General features: G+C 40.9%; 1 protein-coding gene across 3 annotated transcripts; it reads left to right on the top strand.

The window, feature by feature from the left end:
* Positions 1-31: 31 nt before the first annotated feature.
* BIRC7 (baculoviral IAP repeat containing 7) lies at positions 32-18,653 on the top strand. Of its 3 annotated transcripts, none has more exons than XM_055722718.1 (7): positions 32-150; positions 10,517-11,045; positions 13,203-13,302; positions 14,591-14,669; positions 14,771-14,816; positions 16,921-16,992; positions 17,475-18,653. In XM_055722718.1, the coding sequence occupies exons 2-7, from the start codon at positions 10,526-10,528 to the stop codon at positions 17,675-17,677; spliced, it is 1,020 nt and encodes a 339-aa protein (XP_055578693.1). In that variant the 5' UTR covers positions 32-150; positions 10,517-10,525; the 3' UTR covers positions 17,678-18,653. The 3 variants fall into 3 exon arrangements, with proteins under 3 accessions (XP_055578693.1, XP_027669490.1, XP_027669489.1); XM_027813689.2 differs by having other exon boundaries at positions 60-308; XM_027813688.2 differs by lacking the exon at positions 32-150 and adding an exon at positions 2,778-2,915.
* Positions 18,654-20,170: the final 1,517 nt, after the last annotated feature.

The following is a 20,170-nucleotide window of genomic DNA, read 5'->3' on the forward strand; positions in this document are numbered from 1 at the left end:
GCAGGCGGGAGGGGGAGGCAGCGCGCGGAGCGCGGCGGCACCTGCTGCGCCTGCGCGAGCGGCGCCTTCCCGCCGCCTCCGATCCCTCTCCCGGCCGCGCCCGGCGGTGGCGAGGCCCGCTGCCGGCCGGCTCGCCCCCAGACTAGCCAGGTGGGCTCGCTCGTGGCCCGTGGCGCTGAGGGGAGCCCGCTCGCCCCTCGCTTCAGCCCGCAGGCCGCGCAGGGCCGGCCTGAGACCCTCTGACAGGGTTGCATCCAGCCTGACAGACGGCTGCTGCTGGTCCCGGCGTTATCTCGGGTTTTTGTCAGGTTAATTCACTTTGTTTTTTTCCCCAGCTGCTGTTTTGCAGAACCTGGGTGAAATCTTGGCCTCTGTAGCATAGCTTGGGTTGGTTTCAGCAGGGCCAAGAAGTAAACTAGTGTTTTTCAGGGAGACTTGTCACTTACCTGTGCTCTCTTCTGAGGAGATGTAAGGAAATGAAGCAGTGTTGAATAACCCACCTGAGTTATAACCGCTCGGTGCTGCTTTGTGCCAAAGTTACACCTGTAATTTTCAGGGAGGGATGGCATAAGGAGAAATCAAATTAAATGATGGCAATATCCTTTTATTTGAGTTCTACCTCATTAATGGCTGTATTTATGCTTCTTGTACATAGTGGGTTGTTGGCTTTTTTTGTTGTTTGGTTTTGGGTTTTTATCTTTCTAAATGGGTGGAATATCTAATGGCCAGAACTGTTGCTGCCTCTTCATAGGTTTTACGTTCTACTTAGGATTGTTTGAGTAAGCTTGTAGGTGCTGCACAGAACAAAAGGGCAGTTCTTGCCCTTCCCGGGGTCCTCCATTTTATAATATATATACTGATTCTAATACAGAAACTTGTGTGGCAATCTACCTCAAATCTATATGAGTTCTGGTGACCAAATCTTAAATGTTTTGTGATGAATCAGAAATCAACATTGTTCTGCTTTCTTAATGTTCATATTATGGTAACAGCCAGAGGCTTTACTGTCCTGCAGACTTACAAGAATAGTAATGATTGTTCACCGAATGCTGAAGGAGAGTGTGATGGACTGGGAGCCTCTTAGACCACAACAAAAGAAAATGTCATTGTAGTGTTTCTAAACAACACCAGTACCAGATGATAGCAACTAAAACAGATTTGTAGAATATACTATCTTTTGACTTCTTTGGAAACTGGTACAGTAAAAGGGTTTGTAACAAATAATTTTCGTAACAATATATTGCTGAGATTATCTTTTAACATGTTACATAGGTGTCTGAAATCTGTTTGGAGAATGGAAATAGTTGTCTTTAAATTGGCCAGAAACCTGGTTGTTTTTTTTCTTGAAGGTATCAAAATACCTCCAGAGATAGAGTTTGATAAGTCTCTTTTGACTTGGAACATACCTCTTGTGTGGGTTTCTTGACACAAGCATGCACCACTTATAGTTTCTAGGTATGGACAATATAAGAACATATTTGAGAGAAAGATGAATCCAAGTCAAGCTCTTAACATATATAATATATTGTGTTATTGCCTGAGGTAATAACTTGAGGCCCAAACTGGGCCTAGTACCAATTTATGTAGTGCTTGTATCCAGTCTCATTACTGCATTCACAAGTAGAGCTCTGACCAAAGTAGTTAAGACTCTGCCATACGAGACAATAGTTCCAGAAGTTGCAAAGTGTTACTTGTAATGTCTCCATGCTTAATTTTGAGGGTGAAAGTGGCAAATTTTAGTCCTCATGAAAGATAACTAAATAATGCAATCATCCTTTCCTTTAGAAACAAGAGTCTTCTCTGTTCACAGGTTTGAAAATTGTTAGTTTGAGTTTGTATTTACTGTTCTAATAACATAACTGAAATGAATAATCCACTTTCTTTTGTCCTTTTTCTGATCAGTCATCCACAGATAAGGAAGAAAGAGTAGTGCATTAATCTTCAGCACCGGGAGATGCTTTGGGTTCTTTGTTTGGCTTAGGTAGCAAGTAGAGATTGGGTTATTTTATCTTAATTCTGTTTGCCACATGATATAGCTATGGACAAACTTAGTAAGTCTGTGTTCTTGAGAGTCACTGAATGAGCTGGAAAGGCTATCTGAAGAGCAGTGCTTCGAAAAAAAAATTTGAGAGAAAAGTGAGCAGCATGGCTAGAGAGTGGAACATCTGTCTGGAAGGAAAAGGGAAAGGTGGATACTTGGGTGATGGGCACTGCTCTGAAGTCCATGTGATTGTGTATGTTCACTAGTCTTGATATAGAAACTATGTGACTATGAATCATCCTAGCCATGAGTGTATGTGGGCAGAATGTTAGAACTGTATTTGCTTCAGCATTCTAAGGTACAGGGGACTACAGCCATTAGGCTATACTTGTTATTTTAGATAAAAAGAGCATGTCAGACATACATACATGTGTACGCATAAGTCTATGTTTGTGGGAATTAATTTTTTTTCTTTTGCATTAGGAAAATGTGATCTATTGCTTTTTCCTGGTAACTCGGAGAATGATCTTCTCTATCCATTGAAAAGTACACAATCTTTTAGAAACAAAACTAGTAATATGAGAAGTCTCTATTGGAACATATAGATGAGGCAGTATTCAGTTTGGAGTGTCACACTGAGGGTAATACAAGTTTTTGTTTTATTTTGACTTTGTTGAAAACAAAATGGTGGTATGTTCTTCTAGTATACAAAAAAGTTACAAGTACCTTTTTCTTCCTTTGCTAGCTCTCTGAAATCTCAGAAGAGTTCATGTGTAAATTACAGAATACTTTTTTTCTTCTTTTTTAAATTCAGATTTTAAAGGAATTTTATGCAGCCCTCTCTATGAGCACGGGGGTAAACTCAGACATTGCCGTGCTGGAATCATCCCCCTCCTGCACCCCTGTGGAATGTAACCACATCAAGGATCCAATGGTAATTTCCATCATTTTAGGGTGAAAAAGAAAAGCAGACACAGAGAAATAGTATCTGTTCTCCTCTCCTGTTTTTCGTATCACTGACACATTGTTTGTGAAAACATGAGAAGGGAAATCATATGCAAAGAATGTGGCCTGTGAACGGGTATCATCTGACATCATCATTGCACATGCTGTTCTTTGCAAGATAACTTCATTGAAAAGCTTTAGCAAGAAGCTCAACTGAGCAATAACTGATCACAAGGACTCTCCCACGTCTCCCTCTTGATCTTCATCATTGGCAACTTTTCTTGCTGCTATCACGTAGGTTCCATTAAATTGTAAAGTCAGTCTGCCTTTGCTTACTTATTAGAATACAGACACCTGTTTTTCACTTCAGCTTTTTGCAGTGTCCTTCAGGTTGGTCTGTTGTCTTTCTTCCTCATCTTTCAGTCTTGATATTGATTATTGATACAGGGATAAAATAAACCTATTCCAAGTCAATTTGCATGGAGAAAAACAGATGATTGCTAGTGTGAATAGCTCAAGAACAGATCTTTCTGCCTGTCATCCAAGCAGTATTCAGGCAGCTAGGCACATCCCTCTGCAATAAAAAACATGTTCCAAACTACAGCAGAATTTAATTGGAAAATCAGATGTTCCATGTTTCTTGATGGCTTATTTTCTACCAATTAAAAAGTAGGATGAACTCCATTAGAATCATAACAATGCCTGACAAATCCTTCTTTAAAGGTAATTAATGGCTGAATGGTGGAACATACATTAGTCACAAACTGATAGCAATCACTTCTGAAGAGTTGTTAGTTTTATTTGTGAACAATTTGGAGTAGCAATGCCACCCAGTTTACGTGTCTTCTGTTCTTGTACCTCCTGCTGAGCTTTGAGTAGGTAGAGGGAATAAGCACAAGCGAGGCTCCTTCATGTCACAATCAGGAGTTGGGCAATGACTGGAATCAGTGGGAGGGAGAGGCAGGAGCAGAGGAAAGAAAAGCACAACTGATCTTTGGGGCAGCCAGCCAGGTGCTACTCAGAAAGGGAGGAAGAAAGGGAGTATCATTTGTGTTTTCCATGCTCACTGTTGGAATTGTACTTAGCCATACAGTTCTCTCCTGAAACTGTAACTCCTGTCTTCTGTCCCTGTGCTGCTGCTCAGCCCTCTGAGCACTCTGCTTGCTCTTTGCATATCAGATTGATCTGCTGAAAATAGTTCGTTCAACTTGGGGCAGCATTGAATTTTTACAGAGTTTTTTTAAGTATTCAGAATATTGTGGGAAACAAAACCCCCCAAATAATGGGTGGGGTTTGATTTTGTTCTTTTTTTCCCCATGATGTTTTGTGTTCACTGGCAAAGGCAAGAAGGGGTAGAAAATCAAACAAAAAGTGACAAAAAGTGAAAGTGAAAATTCAATTTTTTCAGCTCCGAAAGCCATTTTGAAAATTAAAAAAGAAATGGTTTTCTACAGTTACCTCTTGAAAAATCATTGAACAGTTTTCTACTCATTCTATCTTCTGTAGCAGAAATATTTTTATAATAGGTTGAACACTGAAATCATGAAGTTATGAAACAACATAAAACACAGTAGTGGCTCATGGCTGAAAAACTAATTTTCTATGTTCCAAGGAACTAGCATGTTAGTTTGCTTTTCTTTCAAATTACCGTAGGATTTTGAGGTCGGTTCCTCTAGTGATTTTTTGAGTATCTGCTGTCCTTTGCAGATTTTTCTTTTGATATGTACTGTGTTCTGTTCCTGTGGGCTGGTATATTAATAGTATTTGATTTTAAGCACTTCCATGAATCACGTTGCAAGCTACATTTAGCTATTCCTAACTATTACAATATACAAAGTTTTGAAACAATCAAATGCTATGGTAGTGGAGGCCAGAAGAAAAATTAGGGGAGGAGACTGAAAGGTTTGAATGCTTAGGAAATCACAAAACATGTATCTGTTACTCACCTGCACATTAATTTTGGCAGTATATATTTATAGTATGTATATTTACCTGAGAGCAACATTTTTCAGGCTTCCTGAATTAATGATTGTTAGTGTTTGGAGCAATGAATCATTTATCATTCTTAATGTGTTAAATTTTTTCTTTGTTATTATTGAAAAATCCACTGAGGAAAGTGCAGTCATGAAAACATTGATCAGGAGAGAAGACCCCTTCAGATGAATAGCAGTACTCATTATAGTAAAGGAAAGAACCTTCATCTGGATGAAAAAGCAAAGTGAGGCTTCTGAGCTTGCTCTAAGGGAATGACTTCGTGTTTCTGGTGTGACCGGTCACTTTTCAGTGTGCCCTGCCATTATTCACTGGGTTGGATCACACTGCCTGTCCACGATGGATTTGTTTTATGGATGCTGTGAAGTTTTGTGTCAGCAGACAGCAAGTGATGTGCTGTGGTCCCTCAGTGCTGCGCTGGAAGGCAGCTGAACAGACAGGCGCCCTCACAGGTTTTACTGTTGCAGGAAACAGTGCCAGCAGCTCTTGGGAGAGAGCAGAGTGCAGGTGTTTTGCTGCAGGATGAGACCAGCTGGCCATTCAGCGTGAAGGAAGATGAAGGACAACAGGCAAGGAAGAGGCAGCCAGAAGAGGAAAGTCAAGGCCCTAAATGGAGAAACAGAAGCAGTCACCTACATCTATGGCTACAAATTTATTGCTTTTATTTACTCTGCTTCAGGCTGGAAAGCAGTTATATCACAAGGGCTCAATGTTTTGTTCTGCATAATGAATCCTTGTCTTCATAATGGTTAATGGTGGTTCTGAGCAAGTGGGAATCAGAATTATGCCATAATTTTCCTTGATACCCAGCCCGTTACCCATGAGTTGCAGTGGCAAGCTATGGCATCTCTGTTGGTGTTCCAGCCTCTGCTTCTTCAGTAATGCCAACGGATACTTCCCCCCGCCCCCAGCGTTACAAAACCCTACTTCCTCAGGAATTTGTTATTAACTCTTAATGTATTGATGAAAGCAGAACAGTCTTCCTTGAGCTAAAGCACACAGAACAGCTTCCTTCCCTTATAGCTGTGTAGAACCTCGAGGTCAGAGATGCTAAGGTTTTTCCAGGGGCTCCAGCCACTTCAGCCCTTTCAAGCTCTTTATCACGCTTCCAGCTGTACTTTCGCCCTTATATTTGTTGGCTGCTTTCTTTTCAAATCAGGCTGATATTAGCAAACGTATTTTTTATTAATTATGCTTACTTTCCTTTCTTCTTAGTGTTTCAAATCACTGTCTAGGATTGGTTTCCAGCTATGCTTGGAATAAGCCCAGCAATATAGAAGTTACTATATTTCTTATACAGGAGTACAGTGATGGTGCTGTTGGTCACTATCACTTATCTATCCTGGACTCCTGGCTGATGCTTACCAATTCCCACATTTGTTTGTCATTAGCTTATTACACTCTGTTTTAAGAAGCACTCAAAAGTTCAGTAGAACATCTTAACTCTGAAAAGGAACTAAGAATGTATATGAATTGCTAAAAAAATCAATATTAGTTGCATAGAACACATTATTGAATATGTTATTTGCTTTCCAAATTTTGATGTGCTGAACCAAAACCCCATCCATTTATTCATGGTAACTTATTTTTATTTGCTTTCAGCACCAGACTTGGTGTCACTTTATCTTCTTCTGCTACAGTTATCTCACTAGTCCTTCTGAGCTTTCCTTTGTTGGTGAAATGTTCACCTCAAAATCATGAGTATATCCCCACAGAAAACCAACCTTAAACCTGTCTTGAAGTTTTTGTGATGAAATAATGTTATGTAAGCAACCCCCATCTCCCAATAATCACTGCTAGAATCAGCCAGATGTTGTTAATTAATTTAGAAGCTTTTCCCTCTTCAACCATCACCCTGGGGCCTCCCCTAGAACAAGTGGCGTTGTACAGGCTTGGCAATTTGGTACAACTTTACCACAGCACTATGGTGCATTAGCGCTACCCTGTGCCATCAGTAGATTTTTAAGCATTGCATGAAAGCATCCTTGAGAGCTGCTTGCAGATTGCTGGGGAGGCCGAGGCATGGCTGTGAGGGTGGCAAATCAAGGAGCCTACCATGTGCCTGACACCTCCCGAGATCAGATTTGAGAAGCAAAGTGGTTATAAGCAGTACAAGATGAGGTCATTGACTGTCGAGAGCTTCATAAGATCAGAACTGTCAATCATTCTGATTTATTAACAGGTGATTTGCTACAACCCATCAGCAGAGTCCCCGAACAGTCTCTGTAAGAGGGATTTTGTTGACTCTATATCTTTTATTTTTAGGATGCATTCTTCAAAAATCAGTATGGACTCATAAAGAACAGGATCTGTGGAGGAAAAAATAATGTGCAATTACATATAAGTTCATGGGGGACAGGGACCAAAACCACATTTGCTTGTTAGGAGAGTCTTAAATTTTGTATATAAGCACTGCCCTCTACTGCTCAGCAATTTTCGTTAACACATTTAATTAAAAATAAAGAAGTTTCAACAGTGTTCTTTTTAATTAAAATGTTTGTGTAGGCTGACCTTGAAGAAAAGGACTTGGGATCTTTTTACTTAAAAGAAAAATCCTAATTTATCATTTTTTATGAAGATAAAACACTGTGTTTTTATGTTAACATGGAGAGCTTATGTTTTGCCAAGCACATAGTTTAGAATAAACTGCATGCATCTTCTCAGGCTGAGAAGTGGTAGAGGAAAACATTATTTTCAAGTGATTTTCAAAACTAGCCTTAAAATCCTTCTTTCTGAATCATGACCGCAGGAGGGCAAGAGAATAGAAAGATTTCAAGTTGTGAAGATGCAATGGTAGCAAAAGAGCATTTATTCTGAAACTAAAGGCATTGCAATCTATTCAAGCTGTCTTGGGTAGGTAAACTCTTGTTGCCTTTTATCTGTTCGTTTTAAAGTACATTTTCTTAAAAATTGTAGTGTGCAAAACACATGCATGAGAGCAAGTTGAAAAAGACAGAGCTGCACATGATTGCCAGGGCTAAGACAGCTGTCATACTTTTCATAGAGAGCTGCTATCCCAGTTTTTTTGGAAAAAGTTTGAGCTTAACCTTGTATCTTTCCTTGGTTACTCCCCCTTGAAAAGGTGAAGTTTGGATTGATTAGCCAATAGAGAGTTTCAGCACGTAAACCAACCAGGTGGGGATAATGAGGCATTGGAAAAGGCCTGTGTCAGGTGGGACCACTTACACCTTGGAAGGGTTTTTGCCTCTTTTAGAAAGACTTCTGCATTGCTTAGAAGAGAAGAGGGTAGTTTGAAACTTTTGGGGTTGGGAGTTTTATTTCTTAAAAGTGTTTTGAGTTTTTTTTAGTATACTACAGGTAATTATTTTTTTCTTTTAGTTTTTATTGTGCTAATGATAGGGAGTTGTTGATATTAGCTGTGATGATGTTTTGGAAGCATGTTACCCTGTAGGTGTAAGTAGTGGATTGTGGAAGAATATTGGGTTTTAGTGGAGTTGTAACTATTTAAAATATTAACTTGGTTTGGAGAACCTTGTTAGCCAAGCTAATAGGTCTCCTACAGAGCACGTAAATATCTCTAATGTAGGTAAACCATAATGGGCTTCTTCATAAACCAAAGATATATTAGGTTTACTATGTTGTATTTCTTATTTTAAAAAAGCTTAATCCAGCTGTTGAACTTCTGGGTGGAAAAACTAATTTTCTTTCTTTATGTCTTGCTGTGAAGTGTGCTCTGGTGCACACTTCCGAAGTGGAAGTAGGCTAAGATAACTCACCCTCTAGGTAGAAAGCAGTGTTACGAATAATAGCTTTTGTTTTGGTAGGGCTGGGGTGAGAGCTATGCTGATATTGTGGAGCTATGCCTGATGAACAAGTCTGTGTTGCTTCTCTGTGTACTGATAGTAAAATCTGCTGTGCAGGCTAAAATACTGCATGCTCGTAAGTTTGCTTAGCTTGTGAATCCTGCTGTGCATCAATAATGGGATTTTTGCTTTCTGGATAGGTTTTTCTTTGTACTAGTGACATAGTTCTTGAGTACCTACCTCATTGTGTTAAATAGAGCATAGTTTCTAAAACAAACTTTTAAAGCTGTGTTTTCTTACGATTCTGTTTCTGTGATTACAATTACAGAAGAAAATTCCGGTTGCTAATGAACTTTCTCTTCCTTGCTACCTTTTACTGAGAGGCATGTGGCTGAGTGAGCTTGTGTTTGCTTTTTAAACTCACTAAATGTATACCACCCATGAAGGATGGATTTGTTAACTCTGGCTACAGGCCTCACAACTAAAATGCCTTGTAAGTTTTTCCCCCCAAGTGTTCTGCAGCACTTAACTAGGAGGAACGGTACTTCAGAGATGCTACTGGCCCAAGTGCCTCTTAACAGCCTCTGTGTTTACTGCATAGTAGCTGCTATATGGGTGGTCACTGCCTGATTGAATTTTACAGCGTGTCTGCTCAAAAGAGTGCACTGCAGTAGTTGTCTTAGTAGTGTGGTGTACCAGCTTTGAAACACCTTATCTTTTAGGTGTGTGTCCACACTTATTTTTTTCCTAATGTAATTGTCTGTGTGATGTTTTGGGTATGTGTATTTACAATGCTTAGCTCTGTTCACCAGTAGATAGTTAGCAATTCTTTGGGATTAGTTGACCTATTGAGTTAGGTGGTGAAGGGATTTTCAGGGCACTTAATCAGAAAAATGGATTTGATTGCACCTGCCACTTAGTCACATTGGTAGTGACTTGACTCTAAAGTTAACTGATTCATTAAGTTGATCCTGATTCTAAGTTGTGTAATTGTATGACCTTTTGAAAGTGTATTTGCCAGCCACGTAGAAAGTACGAGAAGCAGGAGCTGAGTTGCAGTTCAGCTTACTTGTGCAGGGAGGGGCTATTACTGTAAGTAGGGTGAGGGCTTGGGTAATCAGGTGGTACTTGAATTTCAGTTGTCCTCTTGCACAGAACTAGCATAGGCAGAAAATGTCTTTTGTTTTAAGAAAACCTCCTTTTAGAAACCAGACTTACTTCTGGTAATTATTTCAGACTGCGTCCTGGGGAATTCTCTTTTATAGAGAGATTTCTATATATTTGCTGTTTAATTAGCGTAATAAGGTTATAAAAAAAATACTGATACTGTGTAGTGTTTGGCTGTAAACTAAGCATTGAGACACTTCGGGTGTGGCTGTTCTTTGCTTTGTTATGGCATGCCTTCTTAAATCTCTTTTTAGGAAGAGAAAGAGCAGAGTCTTTTTGATGCTAATTTAAAGGCTGAGCAAAACGGCTGGGGATTTGTCACAGATCAGATGCCAAAAGCTGGATTGGTTCAGCTAGGGAGGCAGCACAGGTTTTGCCCTCCCCCTCCACTGTCTGTTCCTGCAAGCATCTCTCCTGTGAATTGGCAGAGGGGCTCGGAAAGTGCTAGTCTCTTCCCTTCAGACACGAGTGAGGGCTCAGCAAAAGTTCAACAGCAAAGTACAGAAGCACCAGATCTCTGTTTGGGCTGCTAAACAAGCTCAGCTTTGTCAAGACCAGGAGCTTTCTGGAATATGCGTGGGGATGAAGAACAAATAATACAGGGTGAGTGCTGCCTGACACCAGGAATCCAGCTGACTGCTCTGGGTTATCTCATCCTCTCTTGCAGAACAAGAACATGGGGGACATGACACCAGCAGAGGAGGTTGAGCTCAGGGCTGCTTGCTACCAGCTGTTTGAATACAACATGAGGAGTGAAGCAAGAAGACTGAGGACTTTTTGGCAGTGGCCAGGCACTTCACCTGTATCTGCCCGAGATTTGGTCAAGGCTGGCTTTTTCTTTGTGGGTCCAAGAGATGAAGTACAGTGTTTCTGCTGTGGTGGTGTCCTGAGGGACTGGAGACCTGGTGATTGCCCAGTAACAGAGCACCTGAAGTACTTCCCTTCCTGTAAATTCATTTGTGGTGAGGATGTTGGGAACCAAGAGATGCTTCCTCTTCAGGAAGTCTTTGACACTGTGGATGGGCAGTTCCTCAGTCTTTTGCAGGGGATAGACAGTGAGGAGACAGCCCTGCCTGATGATCCAGAATACCCAGAGATGGTAACAGAGGAGATGAGGCTATCTACATTTCGGAACTGGCCACAATATACTGACATGCGTCCAGAGCAACTGGCTAGAGCAGGATTCTTTTACACAGGTGGGTAGTCTGGGAAAATGTTTTTAACCCCTATTCAAACTAACTTTTGAAGGTGTCACTATATTTTATTGCTTGTACAAATACTTGCAAGTATTTGTAGTGTAGTTAGAAAACATATTCTTCCTTCAGCCTGTGCTGTTTCACTTGCTACTTGTGTAGAATTTACTTCTGTGTTAACTCCTGTTTGGGTACCACAGGGTCTACTAGTAAAGCAATTCCCTTACCAGCATGAGTGGAAGAAGTGACATGTTTTAAACAGATGTTTTACTGGCAGAAAAGTGTGTGCTTTAAGATCCATTGAGCCTATTTATTACTTGCAGTTCTAAAAGGACTTATGGCACTTACTTGTCACGTTTTGTATAAGCTCTGTCTGGCACTGAAGCCTTCTCTTCTCAAAAAAACCAAATCTGAGTGAAACCTGTAGATAGCCAGTCCATTTGGCTCTTGCTGTAAGAACCTTGGACTTGTAATACAGAAATAAGATTGCTTTTTTTCTTTTTGTTACTTTTTTTTTTCTTTTGAGGAAAATAGGCAATATTTCTTGTTATCGTGCGCATGTGAAAAGCAATATAACATCATTGTTTCCCCTTGATAAGGCTTTGCTGGTTAGATAACAGGTTTGAAGAAGTACTCCTCTCCTCTCTGGATTGTCCAGTCAGAGGAAATACTTACAGTCAAGCATTAACTGTACTGTAATTAAATATTGGGGGGATCCTTCTGTTTTTGAAAGCTAATGTAGTGATATTTCTGTGTTACAAGTGTGACTTCTAAGTGAAGGAATCTATTTGTTTTGTATTGCACATAAACTGACGTGGAAGTGGCAGGTGGGGTCCATAAACTAAAGATCCCTCAGCAGTAACAAACCTGCATGTCCTGAATGCTTCACGCTCTCATTGTTGAAGCAAAATTGAATTGCCCCTTTATCCACTAAAGTACTATCTATTGGTAAAGATGGGAATGGGGGGGAAAAACCAGCCTTAAATGTTGTGATAGCTGGAAAAATCTGAAATGCAACATGGTGAATGACATGGATGTGGGAAAGTCTGTCTAAATAACTGACCTGTTCTTTTTAGCTTTAGTTAGAGGAAGTGACTAGTTAGTTTGCCTAGTATCAATACTGCAAGACTTTCATGCAAACTGCATAACCTCACACTTGCTATAAACCCAGTTAATACTGAGAATCTGTACCTGTCTATTTGGAGCACAGTAGCAGGGGCTAAACAGCATGTGTACCTAAATGGAACAGTGTTACAGGCATATTAGCTTATTTGCTGCTTTTGTGTTAATTTTTAAGGCACATAAAAGACCAGCATGGCCAGGAACGCTGAATAAACTATAAAGCAGTGTCTGCAGCTAAAAACCTGTGTGCTTCGTGTTGGACTTGATTTATCACTCACAGAGCTGCTGTTTGAGAGCCCAGCACAGAGACTTACTCTGGGGACTCATTAGGCAGCAGCAGTCTGATGTGGCTCTCCCCTGCGGTCACTTAGTAGGAGAACTCTGGAACCAAGCACTTGAGTTGAGCCAAACAGTGCTCGAACATGAGTGGTTGGAAGATCATGTCTGTGACCCACACTCACTGGCAGACTTTATTGACATTGTTTCATTGCCCTTAGGCCAGGGCATTTGTAGGCAGTTCTTAACTGTGCTTGGCTTTCATTCTCTTCCTGTGTGATTTCTGTGAAGAGGAGCACAGCAGTAGGATGGGTAGCCTGGGACCATGGTGTGGGAAATTGTTATAGCGATGAGATGGAAGCTGTGTACATTGTCTGACTGTGCCTGCTGCTGGTTATGGCAGACTGTGGTTAGGAAGCAAAGTGTGTTTACAGGTATAATTACAGCTGTGTTCTAAATGCGGGCAAGAGGGGATTGGATAGGTATGTGCATACATGGGAGTCATGGTGCTCACGTGCATGCTGCCTGTTAGCTTGTGACCCATTCTGGAACCATCTCAACCAGCTTCAGCTCTGGGAGTGCAAACTGTCATTGGATTTCCTGCCCCTATACAACTTGCACAGTGTTGGTAAATTGTCATGTGCTCATCTGTTCTGCCTGGTGGCCTGTTTTGTGCTGAATCTCTTCCCCACATTCCCATCTGGGGCTAGTATAGCACGTGGTGTCTCCCATGACAAATAATCTCTTGATGTCTTTTCTTAGGACATGGTGATACGGTGAGGTGTTTTTACTGTGATGGAAGTGTGAGGAACTGGTCGTTTGGAGATGATCCTTGGAGGGAACATGCCAAATGGTATCCAGGGTAAGTCAGTCTTGGTGGACAAATGTCCCCCATAGCACGACCAAAAGATATGCCATGCATTCCACACTGCTTTCTTCTTTTGTAAGATAGGAGTACTCCTGATTGAGAGACAAGTGAATCACAGGTGCGCTGGTAATAAGTGCTGCTTCCAGTCTGTGTTCTAGCTTAATTCTAGATTTTTCTACCTAGCTAGAACAGGTGAAAAACTAATTGAGTATGTTCAATCATTTTAAACTGTTGCAGTAGTCTGTAACCCTCTGGAAATCCCTGAAATTTCAAGGGAAGGGTTCTGAATCCTCAAGGTCGAAGTTGCATAGCAAGGGACCATCTTCAAGTCCTAGTAGAGGGTCAAGATAGAAAACTTGTTTCTAGGTTGGGCACTTAATCTGTACTGTCTTCCAAAAGTGCATGCCTCCTACTCTCTTCTCTCATGTGGAAGAACTGAAGATTGGCCTGAAAACCTAATTATCATAGCTTCAACTGCCTTGCATCTCCTCTCCTGTTTGTCCTTTTCCACCCTCTCCAAAAAGTAATGGTGTCTATCTAGTGTCTCTGTGCATATGTTATGCCTTACAGTAGTTTGCTGACTCTAGGACAGTTGGCTTCAGTTCCTTTAGGCATCTTCTCAGGCACTGCCACATCTTTTATTCCAAAGACTGATTATCACTGGAGTGTTCTGTGTTAACGATGAAACCTGCTGGATGATGGTTGTCTAAGCTGTAACTATTTTTTTTTTAAAGAACTGTATGAATAGAAGTGACAAAGCCTAAATATTTAGACCATCTCACTTCAAAAGCAAAATCAAATGTTCACGATCAGGAAGAATGGCACATTTCAGACCTGAGATTTTCTAATTTGACCTTGACAGCATCTAAAAGTTCAATTAAGTTTGCTTTCTTTGATGTCAAAGAACAATTTTGGTTTCTACTACTCTGAGGTACAAAAAGATGTAAATGCCGTTTTTCTTTAACAGTTCTTCTGGTCTTCTGCGAAATGTTCTATTACCACCTTTTCCGTGGTCTGTTCCAAAGGACGCTGCAACTGAGCTCACCTTGGGCCAAACACAAAGACTGAATGAAGGCGGGGGGGTGCATGCATGGGTGGGTCATGAGCCTCTTATCATTGCCCCTCACGGAAAGGCGGGGGGAAGAACATGATACTCCATCTTTAATGAGTATAGCAGTTTGCTCATAATCCAATAGTACCATTTGCTTCTAAATTCAAACTACTATTGCTACTTTCACTTGAGTAATCCTGTACTAATGTATTTAAATTTTTCTGCTTATAGGTGTGAATTTTTACTGCGGTCAAGGGGGAGAGAATTTGTTAGCAGTGTTCAGGAGTCCTCTTCTAGCACCCTGTCACCAGTGAGTCATGAATATTTTGTATATAGTTGATGGAGGCTTGGTAGATAGGAGAAGTTTTGAACACATGCTTCTCTTTTGTGATTATCTTCTGATGTTTTCAGAGAGATTCCTGGGATGAGACTGAACAAGATTCCATTGCTTCCCAAGGTCAGTTCTATAATGACATGGTGTTTTGTCTTCTGCTGAAAGTGGTGTAGTCTTACTACTTCTATCCCCACCCCAGCTACATGTAGACATGGTGTTTGTGATTTGTTTTGATATTCTAGAAGCTGTTTCACTTTACTTTCAGGAATTGGTCTCTAGCACAAGAAGCAAAATGGCTTGCTTTTGTGAGATCTCTTAGTCTAAGAACAGAGACATCTGGCTAGTCTGAATAATCATTTGGCTTTTGGGTGCTTGCCTAACTTTGACTTGTTCATGCTTTTGATGTTGTCTGTCTGCAGAGTGATTCACACTGCAGTATTTTAAACATACTTGATGGGACACCAAAGAACAGCTAGACGGTCTAGTCATTCATGAAAGTGGCTGATCGTAGGGATTATTCCTATTCATCAGTTGCTCCTGGAAGTTTAAGTAGGTGAAATTTGGCTCCCATAACTGTGGAAAACTGATTTTTTTTGAAAAGCCTGTCTGATAGGATGAGCTTAAAGACTTAAGCCTTTGAATGGACTGCTAGACAAATTTCCCACTTCAGTCTTTACTGATGAATGGTTGAGCTGGATTATGAGGTAGGAGAGACTTCAATTGGGATGTTCCACTTGATCTTCATGAAAGCAGTTTTGAAACTTCTGTTCTGGGATGTGAAAATGAAGATAAGGATTCTGGACTGGGGCCAAACATGGAAGACTTTGTTCACTGATACAGTAGAATAAATCATCCAAAATTAGTTTTTTTTGGCTCTCATGAAACTGCCTTTGATGACTTTCTTGTGAATTATGATTGGAAGTAAAACTGTAATTCTGGATGTTGATCTAGTTTTATAGATAGCTTGAGGAATGTTCCAGAATATATTAATGCCATTTTATATATAACAGCTTTAGGGAGTGGCATACTTTTTTCACAGTTTTCTGCCTTTTTTGGTAAAGTATCTGCTCGCTACTTTACAGATCCTCTGAGGAACTGGAAGTTGTATGCTTTTCCTTCTCTGGATCAGTTTACCATAGTGCAGGATGTCCTGTAGGTGGGCTTTGATGCCGCCTTGGTGGCTGACCTGGTAGAAAATAAATATATCATGACTGGGACTTTCTACCTTTCTGAGTCTGAATTGATTTCTGATCTGCTTCAGCCAGACCGGCAAGAGAGCAACAGTGCAGAGGTATGCCTGACTCACTCAGCCACGTTCTTGGTGGGTGTTTAGCCTCTTACTCATGTCATCTTGAGCACTGTTGTGTCTTGTGGGTATGCCTTCTCTCTTCCTAGGCTGGAATTAAGAGTAGTAATGTCCTAAAATCTACCTGCCTTCAAGGCTGAAGAATAAGGTTCTGCTTTAAAGAAATCTGAAGAAACAGTGATTATTAGGGTATCCTTAACTATATCTGCCTCCAGTAGGCTATGGTGTAGATATCTCAATGTTTTCTGCTGCCCTTAGACCTGCAGTAGCAGACAGCTGCACATGTGGAGGCTTGGGCATGAAGTCACATCTGATGCAGACCAGAGGCAGGCTTCTGGGATGGATAAGTACTCAAGCCCATTTAAAACTGAATCAACAATTTGATCAGAAATAGCCATACTACTTGTTTGTTTGGATAATATATGTTCTCCTTAACTTATCTATGTCTATCCTCTGTTATCTGTTTTGTGGAGTCAGTTTACCAAGTGAAGTTTATTTGAAGATGCAGTTCCACACAGGCTTTCCTCTGGTAGCAAGCCTGCTTTCCAAAGCTCCTGTCTCCATATTGCTTTAAGGCCATTTCTTTAAGGCAAAACAGAATTCCACAAAACTGAAAGCGTGAATAAACAGTAGCACAGGAGCAGGAATGAGCAGCTGATGGCTCCTGCTGTCTGTTAGATAAACCAGCTTTGAACAGACAATGTGATGTGTATGCCTTAGTAGGGAGGTTAACATATAGGAACTGAAGCACCACAGCACATCAGCTTCATCAGGTTGAGCGTATGGAGCTAACAGTGGAGTAAAGAGGTGTTTAACCTAAGGCTACTGAAATCCAGGATACTTCATCCTTTTTAAACAGCGTTGTCTGAAGAGGGGTGAAAGGGGTAGCGTTTAATGCCATCTTTTTTCCTGGTTATACAGATGCTGTTCAGAGAGAGGCTGAAACATCGAGTTCAAGAGAAGAAATGCAATCTGTGCAACAGAAGGAATCAGGTGCACTGGGCTGACGGTGGTGAAATTGAGCCTAGACATAACTGGGATAATTTTTGTGGTAATAGTATCAGTAGTCACTGTATTCATTCATATTTATTTTTAATCCTGAAGGGGAATGTTTGCTAGCTTGAATGGTAACTGAATAGAGACCCTTATTCAGGATTTAGAGTTCCACTGTAAAGCAGACTGTTATACAAAAATTCAGTTTATTGGGACAATTTACATATTACAGTAAAAAGATGTTGATCTCTGTCCCTGCTGAGTCTAGCATGTGTAGATATGCCAAATCTTGTGCTAGAGGCTATAATAGATATAGTCTTACAGCTTAAATGAAATTTGCCTGAGAGGTACTTTTGCCATCTTCTCAGTCAGTCTGTGAACAAAATGATGAGCAAGTTAGTGTGACTTCCCAAGATGACAGGACCAGCATGCTGGAGCTGTTACGATACTAACAGTTTGGGCTTTTTTCTTTTTTGGCAAAGATGAGTCTCGGATGAGCACGGAAGAACAGCTCCGACGCCTGCAAGAGGAAAGGATGTGCAAAGTGTGCATGGACAGAGATGTGTCTGTTGTGTTTGTTCCTTGTGGCCACCTGATAGCTTGTGGAGAATGTGCCCTCAATTTGAGATTGTGTCCGATCTGCAGAGCAGTCATCCAAGGAAGTGTGAGGACTTTCATGTCCTGAACGATGATGCGCCTAAGGGGAAGGATAAGTCTATACAACTAGTTCATAATACAGCAGAGGAAGAAAATAAGTAAATAGTTCAATTGATGTTGGAGCAATCTTACTTGCAGGGTAGTTTGGTGTAAGTGTAAAAAAAACTTACTAAATGTGCCTCATACACAGTGTCTCTAGTAAGAGTTGCTAGTTTGCTGTACTCTTGCTGATCTTGCTGTAGGACTGCTCCAGGAAAAACTCTGCTGGTTTCTTTTGTCCTCCAAAAAGGACAGAGGTTCTCCTTCTCCAAGTCCTTGCATTCTCAAATGAACCCTGGCTCTGTGTTGAAATCAAAGGCTGTTTTCAGTAGACTGTCCCTGGTTCTCTTTCACTCATTTAGCAGTTGTTTAGAGATTATTCTGCTAGGGTTGATGGCTTCCTTCAGTAAGTCTGAGTCAAAATGGGAGTGTTTTTATACAAAATGCATACTGTTGAGACTAGAATACATGGCAGTGATGTATTGTGGGGAAGGGAGAATGTAGCTTTTTATTCTGAGCTCTTTGCTGTCTTTTTCCCCCCCCTTGTTGAATTTTCAATAATTGATGAAACATTTTGGTAGTACTTAAATCTGCATAACTAAGTGAAAAACCTGGCCTGTAGTAGACTCTCCAACCAACCTCTTTACTCTCAGTTGACCTACCTAGATAAAAGGTGAAAGGCTCTTTGATAGGGTTGCTAGATGATCTCATGGAAGCTTCTTATAGACCCTCTTCCCTACCTGTTGGGTACTATCCTACTAGAAGGTAACTATGGAAACTTACCTTTTCAGGACATTCGTTTGCTAGCTAAACTGGTGATTCTTATTTATAAATGGAACATTCAGTCATGTAGTCAAAAAGAGGAAAGTTTCTATAACTATAACTATAGCTTGTTAACTGCAGGGAAAAAAAAAGTTTTTGAAATTTAACTTTTTAATGGAATAAAATTTCTTTTGTTTATCTTAGAGGTCTGAGTATCTGATTATAGTATAATGCTCTACTGGGGGGAGGGGATGTGCATGTGTGGTGGTGTCCTAAGTTGTTAGAGTGGCATCAGGATGTAGATCACTTGAACTTCTGTCCTTCACGGGTATGAGTGAGAGACGCAACTGTTCTTACCATCCGTTTGCTTCCTTTGGTATTTACAAGACAGCATGTGGGTCCTCCAGACTCTCTTAACTGCAAAAGAAGGGGTCAGGATGTAGGAGGATAAGGACCTGACACATGAAGCTGTGAAAGTGTGGAATAATTCTGCATCTGAACTCCATGCAAAGTTTTGGTACATAGCTCATAAAACACATCTGCAGAGACTGGAGCACTGGCTCTGGAGTTGCTTCTATCTGGTTCTAGGCCTAGGCTTGTCTCTGAGTAACTTTAAGGTGTTAGATATCCCTGGGCTGTCTGGGAGGGCAGATCTCTTCGTCCTTGCCTTCAGAAGAAGGTAAGATTCTTGTAGCTCTTGGCAAAAATGAGAAATGACTGGTTAAGCAGCTTAAACTCTCCAACACTTGGAGGAATTGGTGAGCCTTTGCTAGACAAGACAAGAGCTTTCACAGGCAACAGAATTGCACCACCATGCCAAATTAGGTGTTGTGTCTGGGTTCAAGCTATTGTTGGCTTTATTTTGCTTCTAAATAACAGCAAGCTCTTACAGCTTAGGTAGATGTGCTAATCTGAGAAGGGAAAACAAAACCAGCTCATTGGAATAGTGTTATTTCCTCCTATACTTCAGCTGGGTGTAGCTGGAACCTAGCCTGAGCATCTGTCCTGGTACAATGCTGTGTGTTGGACTTAGTATGAGAATAAAGTTGATAAACATTACCTAGCAATTCGTGTTATATGAAGTCAAGGACTTTGCAGTTTCTCAGGCCCTGACAGCACACAAGAAGCCAGGAGGGAGCAGAGCCAGAACAGCTGACCTGAACTAGCCAAAGGGGTATTCCATACCTTAGAACGTCATGCTGAGTATATAGACCAGGGGGAGTTGGCCAGGGTCTGCCAGCTGCTGCTTGGAGACTGGCTGCGTATTGGTTAGTGAGCAATTATATTGTACATCACTTGTTTTTTGATTGTTGGGGTGTTTTTTTCCCTTTGGGTTTTATTCCTCTTTCTCTCTCATTTTCATTACAGTTGTTATGATTATATTTTATTTCAATTATTATTCTTATCTCAACCCATGAGTTTTAACTTTTCCCAGTTCTCTTCCCCATCCCGCTGGGGTGGGGGGGGAAGTGAGTGAGCAGCTGCGTGGTACTTAGTGGTTGGCTGGGGTTAAACAAGAACAGCATCAACAGGAGTACAAGGCTGTAAAAGGCTGTAAACATACCAGCTATTTCTGGGGCTTATTTTACTTAACACTTTGAAAATTGCGGCTTTTCCATATCTGGAAGGGTGAAGCTATTTTATCTATGGGAAGGTGTTCCTTCAGAAACAGGTACGTTTTTTGACAAGTACTATCTCAGTGATGCCTGTCCCCAATAGA

Source organism: Falco cherrug, chromosome 10 (assembly GCF_023634085.1).
Source record: "Falco cherrug isolate bFalChe1 chromosome 10, bFalChe1.pri, whole genome shotgun sequence".
NCBI classification, from domain to species: Eukaryota; Metazoa; Chordata; class Aves; order Falconiformes; family Falconidae; genus Falco; species Falco cherrug.

Coding starts and splice junctions, on each gene's coding strand:
- BIRC7 (XM_027813688.2), top strand. CDS start 2,826: ATGAGCACGGGGGTAAACTCAGACATTGCCGTGCTGGAATCATCCCCC. Junction 11,046..13,202: donor AGCAGGATTCTTTTACACAG/GTGGGTAGTCTG, acceptor GTCTTTTCTTAG/GACATGGTGATACGGTGAGG. Junction 14,817..16,920: donor AGATTCCATTGCTTCCCAAG/GTCAGTTCTATA, acceptor CTGGTTATACAG/ATGCTGTTCAGAGAGAGGCT.